The following is a 26317-nucleotide window of genomic DNA, read 5'->3' on the forward strand; positions in this document are numbered from 1 at the left end:
GGTAGCAGAGGAGGAGTATTTGGGTTTGGAGGAGACTTACCTGTTCCATTCTGCCTGGTGCAGTGCGATACCCTCTGGAACATGGCAACAAATAGAGCTCAGTAATCTCTTCAGACTCTCTCCTCACTTGTCAAGCCAACATGCACCCACCTCCTCAGGTTTCCTTATCCCTGCTCCATTTATGGTGTATTAATAAAATCCTGATGTCCTGCTCCGGTTCTCAAGTCCAGACACTGACTTACACGTAGAATCCTACTACGGGAACCAAGCGTAGCCCCAGTTGTATCAGCCTGGTAAAACAGTTCTAAAAGTTTTCCAGTCCAGATGTGTATTCTATCACTTTCCCATTAAAAAAATAACACATTCCTTGTGGTATTTTACATAAATTGCTCCTCTGAGGTGACAAGTAAGACACGGATCAAGGCCAATACGTTACTCTGGAGCATGCTGAAAGGAGATTACATCTTTTACAATAAAGCATAAAGAGCCTAAAGACACTGGCTACATTTTGGTGAGAATATTTTTCTAATAGTCCAGCTGATCTGAACATGTCACCAAGAACAACAAGGCCACGTACTAATTAGAATAGGCGTCAGGTTCCATTTTGCACAACATGGAGCAGATGCTGGTTAACCAGCTCAGAGGCTGAACGTTTGAGGAAACCCCTGCACACACAGACACGGGCACCTCTCTGACTTACAGACCGAGGACCTTCTGTGGCGGCATAATTGATCTAAATCAGAGGTAGCTCCTACAGCCCACTGCAGTGTCCTGCCTGCTCCTCCTGGGCTGTAAACCACCAACACAATTCAGGGAAGTGAACTAGTCAACAGCAGGTTAGTCTCCTGAAGGGTGAATTTGCTACCGACCAGCTAAGCTGGAATTCAATTCCTTAGCAGCAGTGACGATTCAGGATCTCACAGATCAACTCACCTCCTGGCAGTACTGCAGAATATCTTCCTTTTTTCCAAAGCAGCTCTTGGTCCCGGACGTGTCAGGTTCCCATTTCCCAGTCTGGATGTTCACATGCATGTTTAGCTTCCCACAGAACATGGCAATTTGAGGCTCTGCCACTGCAAACCCTGTCCCAGCATTGGCTGCAAGTGCCTGTGAAGACAAACAAAACCAAAACATGCTGATTGCATTATCCGATCAAAAGCAGAACACATAAACCCTCTGGCATCTTCTCAGAGAGCTCCTGCTTAATCCAGAATATCGGCGGCATCTTGCAAACTATTTCATAACAGCATCCCTTAAAGCTCATGAGCCCACATCAGCAAGGTGTTTTGTTTGTCCAAACTCTGTTTTTATTATTGCAACAGCTTACCAAAACCAAGAGTAATTCACACTTAAAGGTTGCGCTCACAAAGGCTAAAACAGATGTCTGAAAAACTTTAACTGATATTTGAAGACAAATAATACTAACAACTTTTGGTGGAGCTAACACTCCATGAGCTTACATGCAAAGCGGGTATTGCTACTACTAATTAACTGCTTCCCACTGCAAGAATGCTGCTCAGACTTTGAAGCCATATGTTTCTCCCAAAATCTTCAAATATTAGAGACAGAAAGACCTAAGCTTCTGGCTCAAACACCAAGTAAAGATGACTTCTGCTGAATCAGAAAAAACTAGCTGTTGCAACCAGCCCCTCAAAGCCCCCTGCCTCTCATTCTGCACACTCCTGTGGGTGTTTGTACTGCCTGGTTTCTGATGTGTATTCTGTGCACTTCCCACCCTGCACCAACAGACAAAAACCCGACAACCCAGAGCCACATTTGGGTCAAACTGCAGACTGATCAATGAAAACAAGGTCAGGTTTTCTTTCTGAAATCTTGCTGCCTGACCAAAAGAAAGAAAGAGATTAAATTAAACTGCAGACGGGTTTTTTCTGAAAAGCCTGACTGGATGCTGGGAGCTGAACATCCTCTCCCTACATAACTACTAGCTGTTGTGAAAGAATTAGAAGAAAAAAAAAAGAAAAGAAGAGGTATGAGGCAACAAACAGATGAACTCCTAAATCGAAAGCTCTTTAAGGTGTTTAGGGGAAGGAAATCCATTTCAACTACTCCAGACGAGGCAGATTAGAAACTGCAATGCAGAGAGGCTTCACGGCACCGCTGCCCCTAAAGCTGCTTTTTTCCTGGCAGGCAGCACTACCCTAGGCCACCAGTCCTGCCTTCACATTTAACTTTTCATGCACTCAAACATGCAGACGTTATTGTGGGCACCGTTCATCCCCTACTGCCTACAGATCCCCATCATCTCATATTATCAATACATGTATGCTTAATGCAAATAAAGGAGAGCAAAGCAAAGAATTCAGCTGGACAACCCCTGCGTGCAGCTCCTAGTTGCTGGATATTAGGAAAAAATTAACTCCATTATAATTAGTTCATTTCTCCCTCTCCCAATTACACACAAAACCACTGCCTGGAGAGAAGACACTTCAACACTAAGGGAGAGTAAACGATTGTTTAGTGCTGAACACATAGCTAGTGCTTGGGGGATAAGACCAACTTGAGGCACAAAAGCATAAATTCACATGTCAGCTTCAGAAAAATTACCCCTTGAGTTTTACGAACTATTCAGCTGCACATCACTTAAGGGAAACAGTCCTATACAAGCAGCTTCTAGGTACTCTAACCCTTTCACCCAACAGACACTCATGACAGCAAGTTTTAGCGCAGTTGACAAAGCAAAGAAATACTGAACTATATATAATAGATACCAACATTGATGTGACCCTAACAAAACGCTTCCAAGTTCACATATACTTTCAAGTTTAGTGTAGATACATTTCTCATACTCTCCATCCTAATGAAAACATGAGAGTTACGTACTTCAGGTACAGGAGGACTTCTGATGAATACACTGAGGCTGGGTAACAGGGTGCAGTCACTTTGTTCCTTCAGAAATCAAACCACTTAATAAACACGTGCTTCTAACAAGTGCCAACTGATACCAGGCAGCAACACCTATGCTCTTGCACTGCCTCCCTCCCTGCTGTATCATAGAATCGTAGCATCGTTTAGGGCGGAAAAGACCTTTAGACCATCAAGTTCAACTTTTCACCCAGCCCTGCCAAGCCTACCGCTAAACCACGTCCCTAAGTCCCACATCAATGCATCTTTTAAATCCCTTCAGGGATGGCGAGTTAACCGCTTCCCTGGGCAGCCAACACAGAACGATCCTTCATAACACACACATACAAACTTTGTCAGAGGGCCTTTTATCTCTCTCCAAACACACAGCCCTTTGGTACCAACAACCACCTTCCAGAGAGCACAAGACTTGACATGTTCAAGGAAACAATCCACAACACAATTCTATTTTATGACAACACTGCAACTACATCCAAGATTCAAGCTGAATTCTGAAAAGAAAAAAAAAAAAAAGGCAAGATCAAGTATGCAGAAAGCATTAACCCTCCTAAGAAGAACACAGTGCATCAAAAGAGAATAAATTGTACGTGTTATGAACGGTTTGGAGATCATTAGCACTGCCTATGCATGAGATCTTTGTACTTCAAAGCAAACCTAACAAGTATGCAGCAAAATAAGGTAACTGCATAAGCAGGAGAGGTGCAGGCTCCAGCTGGAGAGGCAGAAACCGCCATAAGCACGCCATTCATAACAGCTCTTGCATGAGCAAAACTCCTGTTCAAACACATACCAACCTCCTGAAATCATGCCCACCCCCTGTTTACATACCGATGTGAGCCGGTGGGGGGTTTTGCCATCTCTCTCTGGCCTGACACCTCTGCACTGTGGCAAAGGTATCATTCCTCCTCCCTGGATTGCTCACATAGTTTACATATCAGTCGAGTGCTGTTGCTGTAGCTACCAGAACATGCTAAGCCCCAATTCACAGCTGAACAAACAAGACTAATTACTTGCTTGATTTCATCAGTTTTAATCAAATGGAATAAATCTTTTCTTTAATTGCTTTGTTGAGTAAGTTAATGAACTTTGATATACTTTGAATCTTTAACCTCGTGACCTGCAAGATAAGATTTTTGAGGAAGGGACTTCCATTTGTCACCACTGGTGATCCACTCCAGCCACCTATCACAGCAGTTATTTAATTTTGCATTTTAATCTCATTCTACCTGTTCTGAAAGAATACAGCACAGCGAAATTCATTAGTACCAGGTGGCCACACCATTAATGCTGCTACCGAAGTAGTGAAGAAAGTCACCTCCAAGATTTTTTGGGGGGACAAAGTCATTTTCTGTTGCTCCCCACAATGGCCTTTGATGTGTCAAAAATAAAAGCAGATCGCTTGGGCTGACGATGCCTCAGGTCAGCTAGTCTACATTTAAGCATCGTTTTGCAAAAGGAGGTTTGGGGAACACATAAACCAGCACAAAGCTTGGGATAAGGCCATGTCCTTAGCTAAGCTCTTCAGCACTTCAGAGAATTCATCCATACCACACTGCAGAGGGATGAACAAACTGACAGCACATTCTTCTTTGTGAATTTCCCAGCCATAAATGGAAGCAGTCGCCTCTTTTCGTGCTGGAGAGCAACTATTCAATCCCTTAAACAAGCAGAGTGACAGCTCGAGAGGTGCAACATGCACAAAATGGAAGAGAGTTCATCCAGTTCTGTATGTCCTTGGGAAACACTATTTTAGTAGTTATCCTATTAATAGATACCCATAACATGAGAGCTAGACAAACGTTATCTGGGGAAAGACCGTCAGAAACCATTACTTTCCTCACTGGCACTTGCATTTACAAGATGTTTCACGATAAATCCCATTCTGCCTTTTGGTGTAATTCTGTAATCCAGTTTGCTTTCCAAGACCAAAGAAACCATGATTCCATAAACACAAAAATCTCTGGCCAGGTCATGCCACTTAAATTCCTCACCCTGTCATGCAGTGCCTGATTTACGGTCCCAAAACATTGGAATTCAAACCTCTAAATCACTATCACTGATGGTCGTGTCTCTGCCCAAGTATCCTGTTTTCCATTTACTACCAGACTCCTCAGCTTGTGACAGTGGGTTTGATGGGTGAGCTTGCTTTATCCATCCAGAGGCCTGGGCTCTACGTGATAACAAGGGTCATGTCTTTCCTTCTTACCAGTATCTACCCATCGCAAAGGAGGGATGCCAGGCTAGAGGGCTTTGCATGGCACAGTGACGTTCTTTCAGGAGGGTTTTTTTGTGAGTTTAAACCGCTTCTGCTCTCTGGTGTGCCTCTACTTCAACTTCAGTTTCTATTTCAGCTGGGAACAATATCCAGAAATTCCTATCAGCTTAGGTAAAATAAGGAATATTTTACACCTACCCCTAGAAATGTACAGCGATACATTGCAGCTCTGATTCAGAAAGATGTAAACATGAAAACCGCCCCCTTGTTCCTTGCCTCTGATTTCCAGGATCTGTTAAACCTCATCGCAACATACCTTATTTAGCATGTTGCCTATACAGCTATCGAATGTTATTCGGGAAAGCCTTCTGGCATGCGGCTGGGGACTTCAGGACTGAAGGGGGATTGGAGTTTCTTTCTTTTGTAAAGACAAGTTGATCATTATGGTGCACAGGAACGAGTTCCTCAGAGCTTTCCGTAATAGCACAAAGGTATCTACAAAATGTCACATTTAACTACATTCTGAATTTTCTGTGAGGTCAAACATTACAGTGACCTCACCCACCTGATCAGATTAGCCAGCATACGAGCCTTTATTCCAGCAAAATCGGTGTGGACGGGAGCTTAGCAGGAGATCTTAAGATTGCCTTTTCATTTATGCAGAAGAGCTGCTCTCACAGCATATGGTTTCTAAAGAAAATCTAGGAATATGCATTATAGAAAATCTGGCTACAGGGTGGAAGGACTGCAAGGCTTGAGAAGTACGGAGAGCCTGCTAGGAAAACTCATGCTGCCCGTGCTTTCCATCAGGCTTCTGCTGCAGCAATACATGAGCAGCCCTGGCCGGATAAAGGCACGGAAGATTAAGTTGGTTTAAAACTGAAACTCCAGCCTCTAGAATTTATAAGCTGCTAGGAAAAAAAAAAAAAAAAAAAGCAGCTCCAGTCGTGAATTGCATTGACTTGGCCAGAGAACACAGATTAATAGCAGCTGAGGGCATTCCCTGCCCCAAGAGAAAATGCAGAGCCTTTTGCAGGATTGTCTGCAGGTCGGATCAGATTTCCCACTCAGAAGAGTTACAGGTATTCCGCAACTATTTGCTGCTACAGTGACCAAAAAATGCCAGGCAGTACTCTGAAAGATCACTTGTGCTGTTTGTTTTTAATTAAGCGAAGCCTCTGAAAGTAATACTGCTTATTAAATCAGAATGCACATGAACCACCACCTGAGGGACTTCAGAACATGCTGTTCAGCACAGTCCCTACCCAGACAAATTATGCCCCCCACCTTTACTTAATTAAAGAAAAAAAAAAAAAAGCTTTTCTGGCTTTAAAAAAACCAACCCAGAACATTTCCTACTCTATGAGGAGGCTGACACTGTGACTCTGCCTATGTCTGTGTAATATCCATAGATACGGAGGACACAAACGGAACTCTTCCGAGTCCACTGAGGAATTCTAACAGTTTCTTTGATAGAAAAATGAGCCTTGTTCCCTTATCAGCCTTCTTGTGAGCATAACCCTTGAAGGCTGGTGGCTTTTAAATGCGCGAGTGTTCTAACTTTTCACCCTTTCCTTGGCTGAAAAAATCGCTAGTGGGCATTTCTCTTTCCATCAGGAGAGGCCAGCCCTTGGCAAAATAGAAATAAAAATCAAAGAGAGATGTTGCAGGCACCCGACTCTACGTCTGACAGGAGGCGTGAAGCTGAAGCTTTTGGAAGGGTAACAGCTGGGCTGGCATCATAAAGCTGAGCCGTCCCAGGTCTTGACGTGCCGCACAGCCCTGAAATCTAATGTTCGTTACCGTGAATCTCACCTGTGAGGGAATTAATGGTTTATGGCAACCCAATATTCAGGAATGCTAAACTTCAATTAAAAAGCAGGAGAAGTTGGCAGACTGACTTTACGCACAAGAACTCAGAGCAGAACACTTAAAATTCCCCTGGTTTGGGATTTATAACTTGTAAACAGGAGCAGAGCTTTCAATTTGTGCTTCAAATTGTTTCACGCTTTGTTTTCCTTAGCTTCTCTTCCTGCTTTTATTCAGCAGATAGGTGGCTTGAACCCAGGAAGTCTAATGAATGCCTGACACAGCAGGCAGTAAATCTACAGACTAGCAGCTCATCCTAGCTTTATTGCTTTATTTTTTTTTAAATTGCTGATAATTACAATAATGCACATGGGCAGGGGTCCAAGACAGGAAGAATTATTGTCTGCAGGCAGATCTGCTGTGAGCTGATAATACCAGCCTGTGTTTGCTTTTGAATTTAAATGGCAGAAATCTCAGTAAAGTAGTCTTTGGCTTACTTTAACTTGCTGGAAGGGGCGGAGTTCTCATCTGCTCGTCCTTTATTGACTTTTGTGGTAGAGGATTCTGCACCAGCAGAAAACTGGAAACCACCGCAGGAGCTGCAGCGCTAGCTCGGGTGCAGTTTCTACCTAGATCGCTGCTGTTGATGGCCAACATGCAGCCTTGCACGGTCGGAAGTTCGGTGACAATAATCTACGTGCTTTCATACGTGCCGACAGCAACCGTAGCGTTCCAAAGACCAAAACGCTGCTGAAGCCTGAAGCATTCCTTACCGTTTTGGCACGCTCCTCTGCCTTTCTACGGAGAGAAGGGGAGATTTCCAAGTACCTTTCCAAGCAGCCTTTCTGCCCTTGGAATTTGTACTAATGAGGTAACAGATTATTTCCCCCTCCTCCCCTAGTTCACCATGCTCCATAAACCAAGCCTACATGAGTCACTGGGCAGATAATCTGCCTGTCAGACATTTGCACTCGGGAACAGCCACGGTCAGATAGAGAAAGCAGCACTGCAGGCAGTACTGGTGCATAGCTACGCTCAGGGAGCAGCAACCAAATTCGGTAAAGCCACGATTCAGCATCCTCATGGCTTCCTGCAGTTGTTTGTGTAACACGGTTGCCTTTGGCATCCTCTTTTCTACCCTGGGGAGAGACAAAGTTCAGAACAACTCAGTTGGAACCTTCCCTGAATAAACGTTACTGTACCCAGAACGGTGTCCTTTAAGAAAGATTAATGGATAGGCCTCCAGCTTTCAAAACTAAAGCTTGTGTGTCACGGCTAGGACGGGAACAGTGCACCACAAAAGCCACCCTAAAAAAATAAGGGCAGGAAAAGCGGCAGGCAGTACTAGTATGCCATTAATAATCCTTCCACAGTGCGCAGGTAGGTCCCAAGATGCTTAATCAGTCAGGGCACCTTCCGCTCATCGGAGGAACATCAGGAACGATTTTCATGCGAAGAATCAGACGTCTGCACTTACAGCCACTTCCCCTTTTCAGCAAAACACTGCAACGGTGCTATTTAAAGTACCTTTTTTATGGAGCGATTCTAAGACATATTACAGCACGTGGAGCTAGACCTATTTATTACTGGGCTAAACTAAGGCACAAAGTCAAGTGACTTGCCTAAGGTCACCCGTCAGTGGGCTCAGCCCGGTTTAATCCTCAACTCCTCGGCGCTCCAATCTGTGTCATCATTCTGTCTTGCACAGCAAGACTAATTACTGTTGTCCCACCTGAATTATTTGGGCATCTGAACCACGGAGAGTCAAGATGTCTCATTAGTTAGCCAGCAACTGAACACTTCAGCACAAGTTAATGTTTTCACATGTGCTAAGAATCGACTGAAGAAAATTGCCAAGGGGCAATTTTGCCTTCCTGGACAACTGGAAGGGAGATCCAAAACAAAACGTAAGAAAAGCAGCTATGATTTAACAGCGTTTCACTTTGACTCTCCTTTCAGATCTACTTGCATCACTGAGCTGACTGTTAATAGGATCTACCACCGTCCAGGACACGACACCAGCACTCAGACAGAAGGACTGCTGAGACACGCTATTTTATAAGTAACTTCTCCACATGGCTCGATAGCAAGTCCTTTCCATCTTAAGGCACATTAGGCTACATGAGAGTTAGTGCCTATAACCACTGTGTGGTTACCAGGATACAGAGATTCCATGATACACAGGAAAGTTACATTTACAAAATCTTTCATCACTTCAAAACAATTTGTTCGAAGCAAAAATAACTTCTGGACTAAAACTCATCACAACTCACACACACACACGATTTGTCCGCTAGCCTTCCTCATGGACAAAACCGGCAGAAAGGAGCCTGAGAGGATAATTTATCAGCATCAGGCAGGCAAAAAACAAACCCTTGCTACCAATTCCAAGTAATTTAGCATTCCAGGGGGGAACGAACCAAAACCAACCCCCAAAACCTGCCTCAAAACAGTGTGAAAATTTGTTTTAGAGATCTCGTGAGGGTCACTGGGAGCTTCACAAAAAAGCCTGCAGTGGAGAGACCACTGTAGGAACCTGCGGTTACTCAGTCTAACCACGTGTCTAACCACTCCAGCGACTTGAGATAAAAAGGTTGCACAGACTTTTTACCCAACACACAACCATCCAAAAAGCAAGCAGGAAACTGAAGGGCATCTTTTAACAGAGCATCAAGAATTTGAAGGGGCAAAGAAAATACCTGCGGGGGGGGGGGGCGGGAAGCAAGATAAAGGGAAGATAACAAGCAGGAATGCAGTTTGCAATGCAGTTTGGGTTTGGTTTCAACCATTTGTGAGCTCAGGTACCCCTCCTTTTAGAGATGTTGTTCAGTATCACAGATTGGCTATTTACACAGATTGCAATTGGTTTGGAACATGAGAAAATACTCATTTGGTATCTTAAAGTCCTGCAATTAGGCTAATACAGGAACCTCCCTGCAGCGCACAGGAATAATTCACCAGGTATTGCTCTAACCACGCTGAAGCTCAATAGGTCACACTGATGGCTTTCCACCCCCAAATTCACAATCTTCTGGAAAAAAAACAAAACTAAACCCAAATTAGTCAGTAATTGGGCCCTCCAAACAGTCCAGATGAAACTGCAAATCTGGAAGAGGAAACCATGGGGGCTTTAAGTCTTCACTTTCCAAACCATGCTAATGACCATCTTTTGGAAAATAGGAAACCCACAACTACAATACACGGCTGCTTTCATCTTTGCTGCTGCTCCCTGAGCTTTGCCAAGCATATGCTGGCCCAAACCAAAATTAACAACTTGCCAAAAAAATTATGGCATGGCCTTGCTGTTTTCAGTGTCCACACCGAGGATATGTTTACACTTAGAACTTGTAAAGTTCTGTCAAAAGCACAAGTGACTTCTGTAGATTACAGGTCTATTAAAATAGTCTGCAGTTAGTTCGTATTACTGAGAATGGGTAACTTAGCTCTGGCTCTTTAACACACTTAGGAAATAATGCAAATTGGGATTTTCAACCAAAAACATCCCCCACACCTTCCCACACACCACCTCCTGTTATTTATTCTGAGAACTGCTCGTGGCTTGTTATGGACCATCTTTCAGACAGCACCTGACATGGTCGCATGCAAACCAAAATCTTTTAAGAACCTTTAATGTCTAGGGGCACAAAACCCAGTGCTTTAAAACAAAAAATAAATCTTTGTATTTGCTCTTTAAAGATTCCCATTCTGATATGCTAAGTTTATTCAGTAAATGGTGGGGGTTTTTTCTTAAATAGAAAACTTCAGTGGGACCATCACCCCAAGAAAGTTTGGTTTTCAGCTAGGTGCACATTAGGAAAAGTTCCTAGCACTTATAGCTAAAAAAACAAATGCAAAAGAATTCACTTAGCAAAACCATCTCAAATTCTCACCAAAAAATGTTTTTTTCATTCTCCTGCCTGCAGCTATTTTTGATCCCAGTAAAGACTAATAAAACAAGTGAAAGGCTGCCAGTCTCCTTCCACTAACACTGGCAACCCAGAGGCAAGCGAGCAAGCACACTAGCAAGTGGGAGAACGATGAAGAACGACAAGCACAAGCTTACTTAAGCAGCAAAGAGGCTGAAGTGCGCGAAGATGTCTGGGAGCAACACTTCTCACTTCCAAGAGTCGAATGGCAAAAGCTTTATTGGTTTATTTTTAAGCTTGTCACCCAGCAGCCAAACATCTCGCAGAAGGATCCTGGTACCTAGCAGAATTCAGGCTCAAACCTCACAACATACTTCCTTCTTCCAAAGCAGAAGATAGAAGGTGGACCTCTACGTATCCCTCAGAGCTTTATTTATTTATTAAACCTGGATTTAGCAGTCTGACACATGTGTGAAGCCAAATGACAAAAAGCATTTTGAAGTAGCCCTAAAGTTTTGTCAGCAGCAGGGTCACAGAAAGCGAAGGACCTCAGTAACTGCTTAATAGATCGCAATTTTTTTGCTCTTAAAAAGCAATCCTGACTCATTTAGTCGCATTTTACTTCTGAAGCATTAATTTATCAGCTGGGGTTTAATAGTCACAGCATCATATCGTAGCTAAGCTAGCATACTGAAACTCTAATGGATGTATTAAACAGTTCTTTCAAGGGAAGCAACAGATCTCTACTTAGGATAACTGCTTAATGCTATTAGAAAATTAAGTGGTAATTTATAGCACAGACTAAAGCTGGCTAGGTTGAGATCCCCTTTACTGATTTTGCTGATCCAGAAAGTAAAACTAGTTTAACGGAAGCAAGCCTAGAACCTCAAATATTTCAGGGCTAACACAACATTTGCATAACATAACACTGCATAACATTTAATTGCCTTTGGATGTTATACAAACACACCCAATTTTCACATGCCGAGTTTTATAGCGCTTCAGTCTATTGAGCTGTGTCAGACAGCGTAGCATCGCGTGGAAATAAACAAAATGGGAGAACCGATTTTTGCCTTTGATAAAATGAGATTTCAACTTGTTAGCAATTTCTTCTGGGTTTCAGTGGGAAGAATGAACCCTGTGTACGTCGATAGCCATTTCCTTGAGGTTTCCTTAAGCATTTTCCGGACACTTTCAAGGTAAGGTATAGAAAGTAGTGGGTTTTTTCTTTTCTGTCTACTTAGCTGAACTACAATTGAACATTAGGCTGGTAGAAGTTATATACTGCAGCTGCACACACCTGATGGTCAGTTCTCTGATGAGTTTTAAGAAATGTGACACTTCAGTGAGGGTTTTGAAGCACAAAACCATCACAAGCTGAAAGCTTTATTATAAACGTGGAAGCAAAAACTACCTGTTCTGCAACAGCGAGGGAAATAGCTCTTTGAAAGAGAGCAGGCAGAACAGCTTTAGACAATCTAGTTATGCCTTAAAGAGGCAGAGAACTTCCATCGCCTCAACGGAAACTCCTCTCTGAGGTCTCCAAAAGGTACTACTATTTTATTATTTTTTTTCAACCCTTTGTACAGGCTGCCCATCTTAGCAGCAAATTATTATTTTTTTCCTTCTTTTTTTTTTCGTAAAGGCTTAGTATTCTCCAGCTGGAGGAAGAGTAAAGAAAAACTTCCAAGACATGTTATTTTCAACACCAGGATTCCAAACAATTCTTTATTTTCCTGCTTGGAAAAGGCTATCAGACAGGAGAAGAGAATTATTTACTTTTTCTTGAAGAGGCTTTTTTGCCTGCTCAGATGCTCTTGTCCCATGTGATAGACCCTTGAGTGAGAACAAAACCACCGGCCAGCTCTCACAAACTGGTTTTACTTTCCTTGACCCTACAAGCAGACACGGGCACAGGAATGGACATGCTGACTTAACATGCAAATCCCATCACTAGGGTGGCGACTGAGGGAGTAGATTGATTCGTGTATTGATGCAATAGGCCACTCACCATTTTCCTAGCCATAGGCTGAGTAGTTTCAATAGAGCTTTCACAAAGTCAAAAGATGAAAATATTGCATCAAATTCTAACCCCGGGGAGCGGTGGTTTTGTTTTTCCACTAGTTGACTTGAGACATGGCCCACTAAGGAGGCTTTTTTAATGGGCCATTGGCACCCAAAAAAGCTACACCGAAATTATAGCTCGACAATACAACAGCATGAGAGAGTCAGAAACATTCCGCAGTCTCACATCCTTATTTTGGACGTAATTTTTTAAAAACACAAACAACAACAAAAAATAACCACCAAAAACCAACACCCCACAAAAACCCTTGAAAACCCAAATGAGCTCCTTAACAGACTATGTCTTAATTATCTTTGAGGCTGCCTCTCCCTGCAGAATCCCCAGCTAGCCTAGACAGCAGCGATACCAGTACTAAATGAATGCGTGTTATGAGGCGAGGAACATTCAGAAGACTGTGAATATTGCATTGAGAATTTTTGTATCTGATTGTAATACCAGTTTGAGGAGGAAAACAGGTTAGGTAACTGGTAGAAAATGAATTCATGTGTGTCAAGGCTGTGGGGCAATTCTAAATCCTGGACAGCAAAGACAAATGAACTAGCTACCCACATGCACAATTCCATTAGAGGTTGCCTGTATTTTCATAGTTATACCTATCAATACAAGGGGTGTGACTGTAAGCCTAGAGAGGCAGGAATAATAAGAACAGCCTTCTGCTTTGGGGCTGCTATTTGTTCCCAGAGTTAATTCTCACCACTACAGGAAGCATCCTCACAAATACTGCTATGCACACGATTTTAGGTTTCACTCCTGAGCCAAGGTGTTGCAGAGGGGACCAACTATCCATTCATATGCAGGAGAAAAAATGAAAGCAAGAAAGTCTGTCTGCAGACAACAATAGGCCGAGTGTTTCCACATGCAAACTAAGCCCCAGTTTCATCTTTCTGCAATATGAGCATTTGAAATTTGGCTTGAATTAAAGATGTTCACATCCTGATGCATTCCAACAGACTGTACCACTCCAGCATGTTCAGCCTGTCTGTATCTTTATTTTGTACTTTACATGACATGTGGTGTATTTTGCAGCTTAATGGCTATTTTAATCCTCTTCATCACTGAAGAACGTCATCCTAGCTGTGATGTAGATACATAGTGTTAGATGGATGCTGCTCAGAGATGTATTTGAAGAGATATTCCAAAGCACAGAAGTCATTCCAAGGCAAATATTACAGAACAGAAATCTCAGCTTTACTTGATCTGGAGTATTTAAAGCTAGCTGCTATAAACAGTAAGAGTCTACCAGCCCCCTGTTACAGCACAAGCAGCAGCTTACAGGCAGGTCAGCAGCATCCTCTTAAAAAAATATATATTAATAACTATGTACATGGCAATGCATCTCCAAGTCAACACCAGGGGAACAGCAGCTGAAAGTTTCGCTACAAACCGCCATGCACGTTAAGCCCATCGTAGTTAACTTTGCTGCCAGCTGTGGCTAAATGTTTCTTCTGCCTCAGTTATATGATGAAAATAAATCTAATCATCACAGGCTATTAAATAAAACACCAGAATAGCGTGAGTAAAGCTATCAGCCACTTACATAATGGGGACTAATGATTTAACTTCTTGCAAAAACATTAAAATTTTTGTTAAACTGTTAAAACTGTAAAGACAGTGACAGGAAATATAAAAAGCCAAACTGAAACCAAGGGCAGCAAGGCAAATGAAGTCAACTCATCTTTCCTTCTGCCTGAAGCAAAAGGCCGTTTAGAGTCTTAAAAAGCAGCGCTCCTGGCTTCTCTTCTACGGTACAGAGGAATCTCACAGCCCAAAGTTTCGTGGGTGTCTTCACAGCACTCTTTTTTGGAGCGACCAGTTTAGCTGTCTGCATACACACGCCTCGAGTATGACACTGGCATTTCAGAACAGTAATGCTCTTGAAATACATCAGCATCTATTACAAAAGGACTACAATGATGCATTCTAGTCAGTGCCCTGCAATGAAAGAGGGAATTAACATGCTATAGATGCCCTGTGGAAAAGCTCCCATACGGTTATACTTTGAAAAGTATTCTTCTCATCACGCTAATTCCCATGTGAAGCAAGTTGCAGAAGCTTGCTCAAAACAACTGAGCACAACGAATCCATCCAAACCTAGGAATTTCAGCCTCAACTTCAAAATGCCTTTTGTCTGTATTGTGGGTTTTACATTTAAGCAAATTTGAAAGAAGATTTCCTGCCATCTTAACAGCCCTGCTACATTAGGAATCCAGCTCTACTCGCTAGTCTTCCTTGAGGCCACACTGCTGAGTGAAGGACCTGGTGGACAAAAGGACTTTGAGGTGATCAGCTGGTTGATGTTTATTTCTTTGCAGCTCAGCCTGAGAAACGAAGACACTCTGAAGCGAGATGCAAGCAGTTGAAACGAAGCATTAATGCACCTAAAATATAATGCTATGGATTCAAACGTATGTAATGATTTCAGCTCTTGTGGTAAGTTCTTACAAACTCGAATGTATCTTGTACATGCATGCAGTGAAAGAACCAATAAAAACAAAAGCATAAGCACGTAGCCAGAAGGTGAGGGACCCAAGCAAATCACAAGCCGTGATTCAGGCCATAAAGCCAGCTGCAGGGATACAGCAGTGCAAAATATTACATTGCAGCAAGCCTGCACTCTGGCAGGCCATTCATCTCCTGCCTTTGTTATTGGTAAATTGCTTCCGAGAAAGCGGCTGTTGCCCTAAACAGAATATCCACATACTGACTAGCTTTGTTGCAGAGCAAGTATTGATGCAATTTGAACAAGACAGCATTTATCAGGAGTGACAAGGGCAGGAGCACTTTTCTTTTTTTCCTCCCCTTCCTGTTTTTAAAGCCTCCAGCGAGTCTCTCTCTCTCTTGGCTGTGGCACGATGCTCTGCCCCAGGCCCAAGCTTCACACATCCTCAGGAATACCTTAACTGCATTCCTTGACCCTCGTCAAGAATTCACTCAGCCTTTTCTGGGGTCTGGCTCTTGCCCAGGTAAGCCCGCAGCACCGCGTACATTCGTGTCTGAAGGCTGAGCTCTAATACACTAATACGTCACAAACACAAAATCCCAACTTCTTTGGCTGGCTACCAAGAAAAGAAAAAAAAAAAACAACAAACCCAAAACCAAACCATTCTCCGCTGCTCAACATTTCCAGTGCTCAGGCTACAAGGCTCTACTTAAAGACACTGGAAATTAAGTAGTTACTTGAAACCCTGCAACAAAAACTACTTAGAGGCACTTAATCTTATTGCAGCAGTCCAAATGGGAGCTGCAAGCATCCTGCTCCACTCAGGAGTAATAACGGGTTTCAACGATAACATGCACCCTCAACCATTTCTCAGTCTCCCTTTCTTCCCGACAGGCAGCAACGTTTAAGTACACGCATGAGCACTGCCATACCCTGCACTTCAGGTCTAATCTTTGACCAAGACCGCTAACACAGGCTAACGTGCTTAGCTTGGATCCCGACACCATTTCATTCTTCAGGGTTTCTAAACGTGTATGTGATCTTGCTGCATAAAACAAAACAGACATCAAATTCAGTTTTTTCAGCAAGAGCTTTGATAAATTATGCAGAGAAAGACTCACGTTCAAATGCAGATATACTCACTGGGAACTCAAACCACAGGTTTGAATCAACATTTTGCATTTAATCTTTTGAGAGGAATACTTAGCAGATTAAAGCAAATCTGCCCCTCTCTATTTCAGGCCACAATTATTGTAAGGCTACCAGCATAAGTAGTCAACCAGCGTTTGGTATTAGTGAATTATACTAATTCATGCAGATTCCTCTAGGACCACTTTTGGCAAGTTACTGGTCCCAATATGAATGGGAAAAGATTAAACACCGATAAAAAAACCCCTACTACTAAACTCAAGACCTGGCAACACGTCATGCCAAGTCCAAAACCATACAGAGAATTTGGTGATTAAAAGCTTTATGCTGGAGGTTACCATACATCTAAGCAGAGACCAGCTTCTGTTGTGAATATGCAATCCAAATCCGCTTGAAACCTAACATGAGTGCATAATGTTTATTGCAACAGATGGCATAGGCAAGATTTCTCCTTTTGTTGCTGTCACTTCACACTACGCAATGACATCATAACTAGCGGGATTCATCAACCCAAAATCCAGAAGAAAAGGGACAAAGCTTTCAGCAGGGAGCTGGAGCTAAAAATAACATAAGAGCCTTTAAAGGAAAAGGCTCAAAGATTAAAAATGCAAATGTTTGACTTTTGATTTAAGCATCTCAGTAATGACGTTCGCACAGGGCAGCTCCTGGAAAACACCAAGTAGTTTTCCAAACCTGTTTCATCTTTGCAACATCATCATCAGAAGATGATTTTTGAGGTCTCCTCACTGACTATTTTAGTGCTTTGAGGTGGCAGATTAAAGAACCCAAGCACAGCATCTGCGTGAGAAAATGCAAGCTGCTGCTGTAGTAGAGAGTTAACAGAATAATAAAACTCTAATGCAAGCATTAAAAAAACCCCAAAATAGCGACCAGAACACGTCAGGCATTTGAAAAGATGACCCAGGCAGCAAACATTTGTTGGAGGAAAAGACCTAAATGAGTAAGGGAACTTTCAAGGTTAAACATGACTTTTATTTAAACATGAAGTCGTCACCAAGATGATGATAATTAGCCACTCTTAAATGGAAACTTTACTAAATATCCACCTACTGTTCCAGCAAGGAGGAACCACAGCCCCAGACATCTGTGTGCTTGTGTGCGCTTGTCTCCCTCTCTCCGTCCTTGACCTGAATCAAAATACACTTTTGACTGCTGTAATTTTGTTAAAGAGAAGCTTACTGTATGAAATTACTTAAATGCATCCCTGTCACTAAGCCAAAGCCTGGAACCTGAGTGCTGAAGCATGTTTATCATCCACACCGCACCTCTGCACGATGCCACATATTAGCCACACTGTCGATAGCCGAGGTGAACCGTAACGCTACCGATGACTCGATGCCTTACCCCGGAGCAAAGACACACGGAGCTTTACCGAGACAACCAGGAAAGAAGAGTCAGCTCCCACCTTCTGTGGTTTTGGGTGGGTTTTTTTTTCAGGTTGCATCCAAGTTGTGCCAGCAATTTTTAAGCCCTCCATACATGGAGACTTGTAAAACTTGAACTCAAAGTCGTCATTTCATAGTGATTTTTGGTTAGTCTCAAAGCTCAGAAAAGCCATCCCAGCCAAACAATTATTGATTTTGTCTCCTCTGTAAACTTCTCTGACTCTCACACACTGCACAGAATAATGTCAGACCCCACTTCATCAGCTGAAGGGCTTGTTTAGCCACAACAACCTGCCGTACTGCTCACCTGTGCAGCAAATCCTGGCAGTTGAAGTAACCGATGAAACTTTCCAAGATTAAGAAGAGGAATCCCCCAAAAGGCACCATCAAAGATGACTAAATTAAACTCTATAGCCAGACACTGCTCAGCAAGCTTGAGAGCTAAGACTTCCCCTAAAACCACTGCTAAAAGATGTTACGGCAAGGCCTAACACAGTCACCTTTAAAACAAAAAAAATCCACAGGGGGAAAAAAAAACAAAACCACACACACAAACCCCAAACCCAACAACCTCAAGCAAAGCCATCATCCTGGCAGTCAGCACATCAACATTGTGGTAGCCCAAGAACAGCAGCAGCAGCAATCGTCCTCACAGGCTATCGTGCCAGTTCGGCCAGAAATAAGTCTTGATCTCCAAAACAGATGCAGAAATGTACACGTTCAGGAACCAGGTCTGCCTGTAACTGAAAACAAGACTTTCTGGACCATGCCTCCTCGCCCATCAGTCCTCTCCCTGACGAAACACAGAGAACCAACACGTGACTGGACTTTCCACTGTCACCAATGAAAAGGGAAAGTGAAATAAAACACTGGGTGCCAAGGAGAGTGCAAAGTTGGACTCCACGCACGAGTTATGAGTGATTGGCACGCTGCAAAAGACATAAACCAAAATAAAGGCCTGCAACGTGTAAATTCGTACAAGAACATGATCACAGCTGACAGCAGGAAATATGATAACAAAGCCTTATAACCAAATTCAATATGTGTATATATATATATATAGAGAGAGAGAGTTGATTTTTAAAAAAATAACAAATGCATTTGTTTCCCCACTGGCTAGATACAAAACATCCACTGTAATACTTCAAAATAAAGTGCTGGTAAGCAGCTTAACCGCGTGTGTTTCTGATCAGCCGGACACTTGATTACATAGAGCCAACCAGGCCACATTTTGCTGCTAGGAAGATTAGTTCAACACCATTGGCAGAACATTAGTATTTTGATCATTCACCTCAAGCTGGAACTTAAAACTTTTATAAATGCACACAGAGACAAAATCTTGCATGTTAAACATCAACCCAATCAGACTGCGGAGCAAGCATCAGGACTTACTGACCATTTAAAAGCCACACCAGAAGGTGAATTTGACTTCTGTCGTCTTTTCTGTGTGGATTTTCCGTTTTCCCATTTCTCGCATAAGGTAGTATAGCTTAGAGAAAGCGCAGTCAGAAATACGTATTTTAACTCCAACTGAGAAGGCAGATGGGGGTGAAGGTAGTAAATCTAGCGTGGAACAAGTTGGGGGTTTTTAAAAAAGCATTAACCACATGCAAGTTCTACATGTGCAGTATATCCCTGCTTACAGTTGCAGGAATTAATAAATTAAAAGTACCACCAATGCAATTTGAGGAAACCCCTCTTAAAAAAAAACCCAGCCACAAACCTGACAGTTTACTCTGCTTACATCTTCCTTCTTACTGCTTTATAATTTACACCAATATGCATACAATAAATACGTATGTGTATATGGAAGTGCTGCTTTTAGACTTTGCGCAAGGTTGTCAATCCGCCTCCCTCTGCCTCACCCCACAAACTTTGGACTTACTGGCACCTACAGCAAAAAGCCGAAAAAGAAAATATTAGAAAATTAATATAGTCAAAGTGCCCTAAGGACTCCATTCACGGTAAGCAGTAAGGTAAAACCTGTGATAGGATATGCCATTCACCTGTGCCAAACTTGCTGCTAGTAGAGGAAGCAAAGCATGCCCATTACGGGTGTAGACAACACTTTCGGAGAAGAAAAAGGGACAATCTTGCAAGTTCAAGTACAGTTCTGAATTAGAAGCCTTACCAGAACGGTTTCTAGGCCACTGCAAGTATCTGAAGCATTCCAATTAAGAGCAAGCACCATCTTAAATTAACAACGTGTTTCAGAGGTGCTGACTGCATGAACTAAAAATCAATGACACTAAGTTTTACTGCACAGAAGTAGCATGAGAGCAAGCATCTGAAGGATTACGTCAATTTAGAAAACCTAAGCAGTTAATGAGAAGAGTCTGAAATGCCAAAGTGTAGAAACAGAGGTAAAGGGTTTGTTGTTCTAACAAGAAAGAGATAGCTGGGGACAGTCTATTTCTCCTCTATTTTCAACCCAAGAATAAGGTTATGGTTTAAGCACATTTGTAGAAGCAGATGCTACAGACAGAATGACTTCTGTTTACAAGATTGACTCTGTACGCCTCCAAAAGACATGTATATAGGAAACAAGCAAGGGCAAAATTTTTTTTACAAGCAACATCTAGAGAGAAGCCTAACCAGTATATAGAACACAGACGCTGCATTAATCCCTCCTTGCACTCTCAGGTGCCAAAGCAGTAGCAGTATGTAATTATAATACTCTCGGGCAATGCGACGAAGACGTTCACCAAAAAAATCCCTGGTAGAGATAGTAATGCCTAAATAACATTTAAGAGAGGTCATAAATATTTCACGGGCGAAACAAGGAGAGCTGAAGGCCTTCTCCAAAGAGCAGAGCTTACCTTCATGTGGCATTCTACAACGCAGCAGAAATTCCAGAGCCTCTCTGCAATATCAGATGTCCATCTGATTTGCTTTATTTCCTTACACGTATCTCCACTTCACAGAAGCTTTGTTGAGGCTCAGAGGAGGCACTGCATATAATCACTTTCACGTGAAAGCGTGCATTTCCTAACACTAGGAAGTGAAGTTTTAGGAACTGAAAGCAAACTGAAGGCCACACACTGAAGACTGGAATTTTACTGAGCCGTTTCTACTCACGACTCCAACACAGAAGTGGAAATTTCCCCTAGGTGGAGTTCTTTGTTCAATGCAGCAGGCAATTAGGAGTCCCTAAGGTCTGCAGAAATGGCACAAGACTGGTATTTTTGTCAGTGAGAATTTAAGCATACAATACAAAAACAACAACATGATAACACATAATTCTGCTGTAAAACGTGCAGTTGGGGTTTTTTCCCCTCACCCCAAATCCTGGTAATTTGAAACAGAGAGGTAACAGACATAAGGATTCAAGATAAATTTGGAGAAAGACCACTAAAACCAAACGCGATTAAAAAAAAAAAAGCAGTACTGAGTCCGCATCAACTCAGATTTCATTATACAAAAAGGTCAAGTGATAAAAAAGAAACTTTGCATCTTTAAAGGCCTTAAGGGCACAGCTGAAGTAGTTTATCATTGGAATACAGATCAGATCAGAATAGATCCATTTTCTTTTTCCAGTTGGCATCAGCGTCCTATTTGAAGTTCTGGGGGATGTCATAAGCAAAACACAGCAGTCAGTGACTTCAGACGCAACCCTAGGACACACAGTACCATGGAAAGAAAAACATTAGCGGCTGGGTATCAACGATTTCCCTAAGCTCTTCTATTCAAATTCATTTGGAAGAGAGACGGTCAAAGGTTATCTGCCATCAACACAGGATGATCTGAAAGGGAGACCCACTGTCACCACCAACACGCCCTATTCAAAGGTTCACATACCAATAATCTAAAAAAAATAAAATAAAATCTGCCACTCCCATTCCTCTGTGCAGGAAAGAAAGAAAAAACAAATTGTAGTTGCTAAGAAGATTACCGGGTGTTCTAGGGACAGGTAGCTAAGATAATCAAGCGAAAGAAAATCCACCTAATGGGACCGTGCCAACCCAACTAAACTAATAATTGCAGACATTGCTACGCATTTTCCTTAACTCCAGTACGCTTCCAAACATCATCTTTATTGCTGGGGAGAGGGAATCAATCTCTTGCCTATTTTTCATCACATTACCTGACAGCACCCGGTAAGCACCACAGTATAAAACCCAAGAACAGTAACCATTTCGTTTCCTAAGCTCTGCACCAAGATAATTATTCTTGAGACAATCAGGCAGCAATAAAGACTCAGAGCTGCAGTCCCCCACAGACAAGACAATGGGAGAGGACGCAGCAAAACTAAGAATTAAAATGTCACAGTTGACATTTTGTGTCAGCAGATTAAGGCGGCCGTCGTGTCTTTGGAGGATGCAAATTCTGCTGCAGGAATGGCTGAACAGATTGAAGAGGCGGTGAGGACAGCCTGGTGCACTGACATAACCCCACGCAAGCACCGATTCGTGTCAGTGAAGACCAGGATGCTGCAGGCCAGGAGTGAACCCACACGCCTGGAAAACCAACCCTATTGCAGGTATCGCGAGCCTCTAAAAAAAGAACGATCTTTAATCCTTTTCCAAGAGGTTGACACCCCCGTTCTCCAGGGCTGCCAGCCCCTCGTGGGGTGCCGAGGTGCGACACTGCTGCTCTCCCCTCCGTGCCAAACCCTTTGCCAGTCCTGTGACTGGCAAATCCTGGGATCTGCTTCATCAGATGGACACCAGGCGTCGGAATAAAATTACAGCCCCATTTGTTTTCCAAGCTGGCATTTTGTATTTTGTAGCACACATCCACAAGCAGCAGCAGCAGCTTCCAGAAGGGATGCGCATAGCAGCCGAATTTGTCTCGGATATGACAGAGGAAGTGACCTACAGCTGGAGGAGTTTCCAAACAGGTGCAAGAGATTAGATTTAACACGGCAGCCACCGCAGAGCAGCCAGGACAGTCCCCTACCACCAAGGTAATGCCAAGTAACTGATCTTGGCATTCACTAAAGACCCTCAGCGCAGCTCTACCGAGTCTGAAGTTATCTTTCCTGCCAGATAACCACCGCGCAAGTTTTGCCAAAGACAATTATTGCCACGTTCCCCTGATTTATAGAAATTTAACGAAAGGACTGGTACAACATAGGTGGAATACTAGCAGCCAAATAAGGCAAAGTCATTGACTAGACTAATTTCACACGACACATATTAACGATATTAAAGAACCGTGCTTATTGCCAGTTAGCAATTACCGCCAGCTTAGGGCTTCAGATTTCTGCATCGCACCGAGGTAGATGTTCTGCTTAACCAAGCTTGTTAAATTTCACTGTAAACGATCAAATCAAGCCATTCACAAGCAGCCCGTTCTCTACCCATCCCTAAATAACCCAGAACATATACAAGACTGATACAACTGTTTTGCATTTCCAAACAACATTCAGTCATAGATTATTAAACTCTATTTACATGCCGCGTTTGAAGCTCAGCATATACTTCGCTCTTTGTTTTGTTGTTTCACTTTTATAGATAGCGTATAGTGTGAAGTTTTTAAATCAACAAGATTTTTTCCTATCCACCTCGTTGTGTAGGTAGCTAGATTACACAAACTTTTTGGTTTGGGGGATGAAGTTCGAATCCCCCCCCCCTCCAATTACTTTCACATATGGAGGTGCAAACGCAATATATGGTCATATATATACACGTGTATGCATATGTATGTGCATGTATATGTACCTATATGCATATACATGTATATATGTGTGTGTATACATATATATGTCCGTGTGTGTATATTTGTGTGGCATCCAATCCGTTTCTATATTAAATGCATACTCTTTACAGTCGGTTTAAGCTCCCCCTCCAAAAGATAAGGCAACAGTTCAAACCCGAGGATTTATTCGGGATCTATCAAGCAGATAGCAACCCAATGGATTCCTTCAAGGCTTTTTCCTACGAAATCGCCCTCTAACACTCTTCTCAGCTTCTAGACCAATCTGTAGCTCACAGCTCTTGCCACCGTGCCAAGAATGCAGAGGTCACTTCTCAGAACACCCCCAACCCCCAAGGCAGCACACGCCAGCGGAGCCCCCAGCCCCCCAGGGACGGGGAGAGGCCCGCGGCCCGGCTGCAGCGCCCTGCGGACCGGGGGGGCCACACGCCCCCGCCGCCCGCCTCAGGAGGCCGGGCAGAGCCCCCTCAGCCCCCGGGGCCCTCCACATGGCCGCAGGCACCCCGCAGCCGCCGCTTACCCCCCCCCCGCTGCACCGCAGCCCAGCTGCGGGCTGACCGCGGGCGATAACGCGCCCCCCCACACCCCGCCAGCTCGCCGCCCAGGGACGGAAACACCCCGGGAAGACGGCGAGAAAGTCCCACCTCGGCCGCGCTGAAGCCCGGCTCCCCCGCGGCCACCCCTCCACCCGCGGCCGCCGCCAGACAATGCCCGGCCCCCTCCACCCTCAGGGACCCCCCGAGGGAGCGCAGGGAGCGCGGCCGCCCCCGCTGCCCCAGCCGCCCGAGGAGACGGGCAGCGGCGCGCAGCCCCCAAGGGCCGCCCCCGCCCTTACCCACCTCAATGTAGCCGGCGAGGGTGGCCGCAGGGCCGGCGAGCGCCAGGAGGAGCAGGAGGGGGAAGCGCAGCCCCGAGCCCATTTCGCCGCCGCCGCCGCCCAAGCGCTACTGCGGCCTCAGCGCCCCCCTCAGCGGCGCGTCGGGAGCCGCCTCGCAATGCCCCGCCCATCCGCCCTACCCTGCCCTATGGCGGAGGTGCTGAGCGGTGACGTAGCGCAGCCCCCCGGCTAGCCGCCAATCGCCGCGCCGCCAGGGCACGCTGACCCCGCCCCCGGGTGAGTAAGGGTGGCTGGGCGAGTGAGCCACGCCCCCCTGCCCGCTCCCAGCCAATAAGAGGCGGCGCCGGGAAGGCTGCCCCGCCGGCGGGGGGCGAACTCCTCCCCTGCCCCGGAGAAAAATGGCGGCGGCGCTGAGAGAAACGCGGCTCCGGGCGGGGGTAGTTCTCCATCCCGCTTATTTTTAGGCTGCTATAGAAATTAAGGGCCCGTTAGAAATACTTTACATGGCGAAGCCTAAAAGGCAGTATGGCTGTGGGCTAAAAGCCCTCCAGCCTTGCTGCTTCTCCCCACCGCTGCGTTGAGGAGCAGGCTGCCTGGGGTCATGAAGGGAAAATGAGGTGGTTTCCTCATCTAAAAGGAAAAAGAAAAAATAATTCCCTGATAGAATACTATCACTATCCCTGATTTCTTAAAAGCCTTGACCCATGAAACCAGCAGCAGGCTCTGAGCCCTCCTTATTCTGTGGTAAAAACCAACAACGCAGTTGTTACTATTTTTTTTTTTCTTCTAATGACAGCTATTGATTAAGAACCACAGGTTGCTTCATCCTGCCACCAGTGCCAAGGGCGCGTGCTCACTGGGCACCACCTGGAACAGAAGATGTCACGGGTGCTGCCAACCTCTGTAAACACAGCGAAGCTCTCCGTAAGCTTTAATTAACGGGCGCGTATCCCCCGTGACACATCACCGCCACCGTCATCACCGCCAGGCTGTGTGCCAGTCAGCCTGACGCAGCCATGCCTCAGGTTTCCTTTCAACACCTGGAGCATGGCATTGGTTTCTTTCAGTGCAGATGTTCTACTGACTGCAGCCGGGGCCACCATTTGAGGGCACATTTCTAGCTTGGAAACCAATTGTGCCAAATTTGCATTGATGCTATTTTGGTTCCACCATGTTGCTTATAAAAAGAAATGTAAGGTAATCAAGCCCTCCAAAGCAGGGCTGCCATGCACAGCTCTTGATACAGTAGCCCTTCCTTACCCATGCAAAACATTTATTAGCACCTCTTTTAGTATTTTCTTTCACGGTAAGAACATACTTCATTCAATTCAGGGATGACAAATGCCCAGCCTTGAAGATGCAACCACTAAAGAGCCCACTGGTTTCAGTGGCAAAAACTAACACCTTTAAAAATCCAATATAAACCAATATATCTTAGACTTCTGTGATATTTTTTTAAGCAGTATCAGTGAACGCATTAGAATTGTCAGAGCATTAGTATCCTACAGATTCTCTATATTCACTTCCACTATATACTCACTTTTGTACAAAAATATCTAAGGTGCTTACATGGGATGGAAAATAGAACATTGTACAGAATGTCGCATACTTAAAAAGCATTTCCATTCTCAACTTCCATACTCTTTAGTGTCTCTTACAAGAGCTATTTTCCAAAATGGTTGAAAGTAATATTGCTGAAATGCTGCAGATGGGGGTAAATCTGTACGATAGATCAATAAGCAGCCCAGTTTTAATTAAAACAGTTGACTGGTCCACTAGTTACTTATTACAGTCTCTTTTTTATAGTATTCGAAAACCCTTAAATCTCTTTTACTGCAGTCCTCTGGCATATATAATTTTCTCTTCAACTTGGCCAAATTCAGTTAGAAAATGGAATTAACAAGTTCTTATTGAAAATTGATACATTTTAATGTAAATATTTTATTGTGTAACATGAATATATGAGT

At 43.8% G+C, this 26317-nt stretch overlaps 1 protein-coding gene across 6 annotated transcripts in view; it reads right to left on the bottom strand.

The window, feature by feature from the left end:
* The window catches only part of APLP2 (amyloid beta precursor like protein 2), a 47650-nt gene extending 23141 nt beyond the window's left edge, over positions 1-24509 (bottom strand). For all 6 annotated transcript variants that reach the window (XM_080366660.1, XM_080366659.1, XM_080366658.1 and 3 more), the window contains exons 1-2: positions 24352-24509; positions 934-1107 (exon numbers count right to left, since the gene is read on the bottom strand). In XM_080366660.1, the coding sequence (XP_080222786.1) occupies positions 934-1107; positions 24352-24432 (255 nt within the window). In that variant the 5' untranslated portion in view covers positions 24433-24509. The remainder of the gene's footprint in view (positions 1-933; positions 1108-24351) is intronic.
* Positions 24510-26317: the final 1808 nt, after the last annotated feature.

This window comes from Falco punctatus (genome assembly GCF_963210335.1).
Source record: "Falco punctatus genome assembly, chromosome: 16".
In the NCBI taxonomy this organism is placed as follows: Eukaryota; Metazoa; Chordata; class Aves; order Falconiformes; family Falconidae; genus Falco; species Falco punctatus.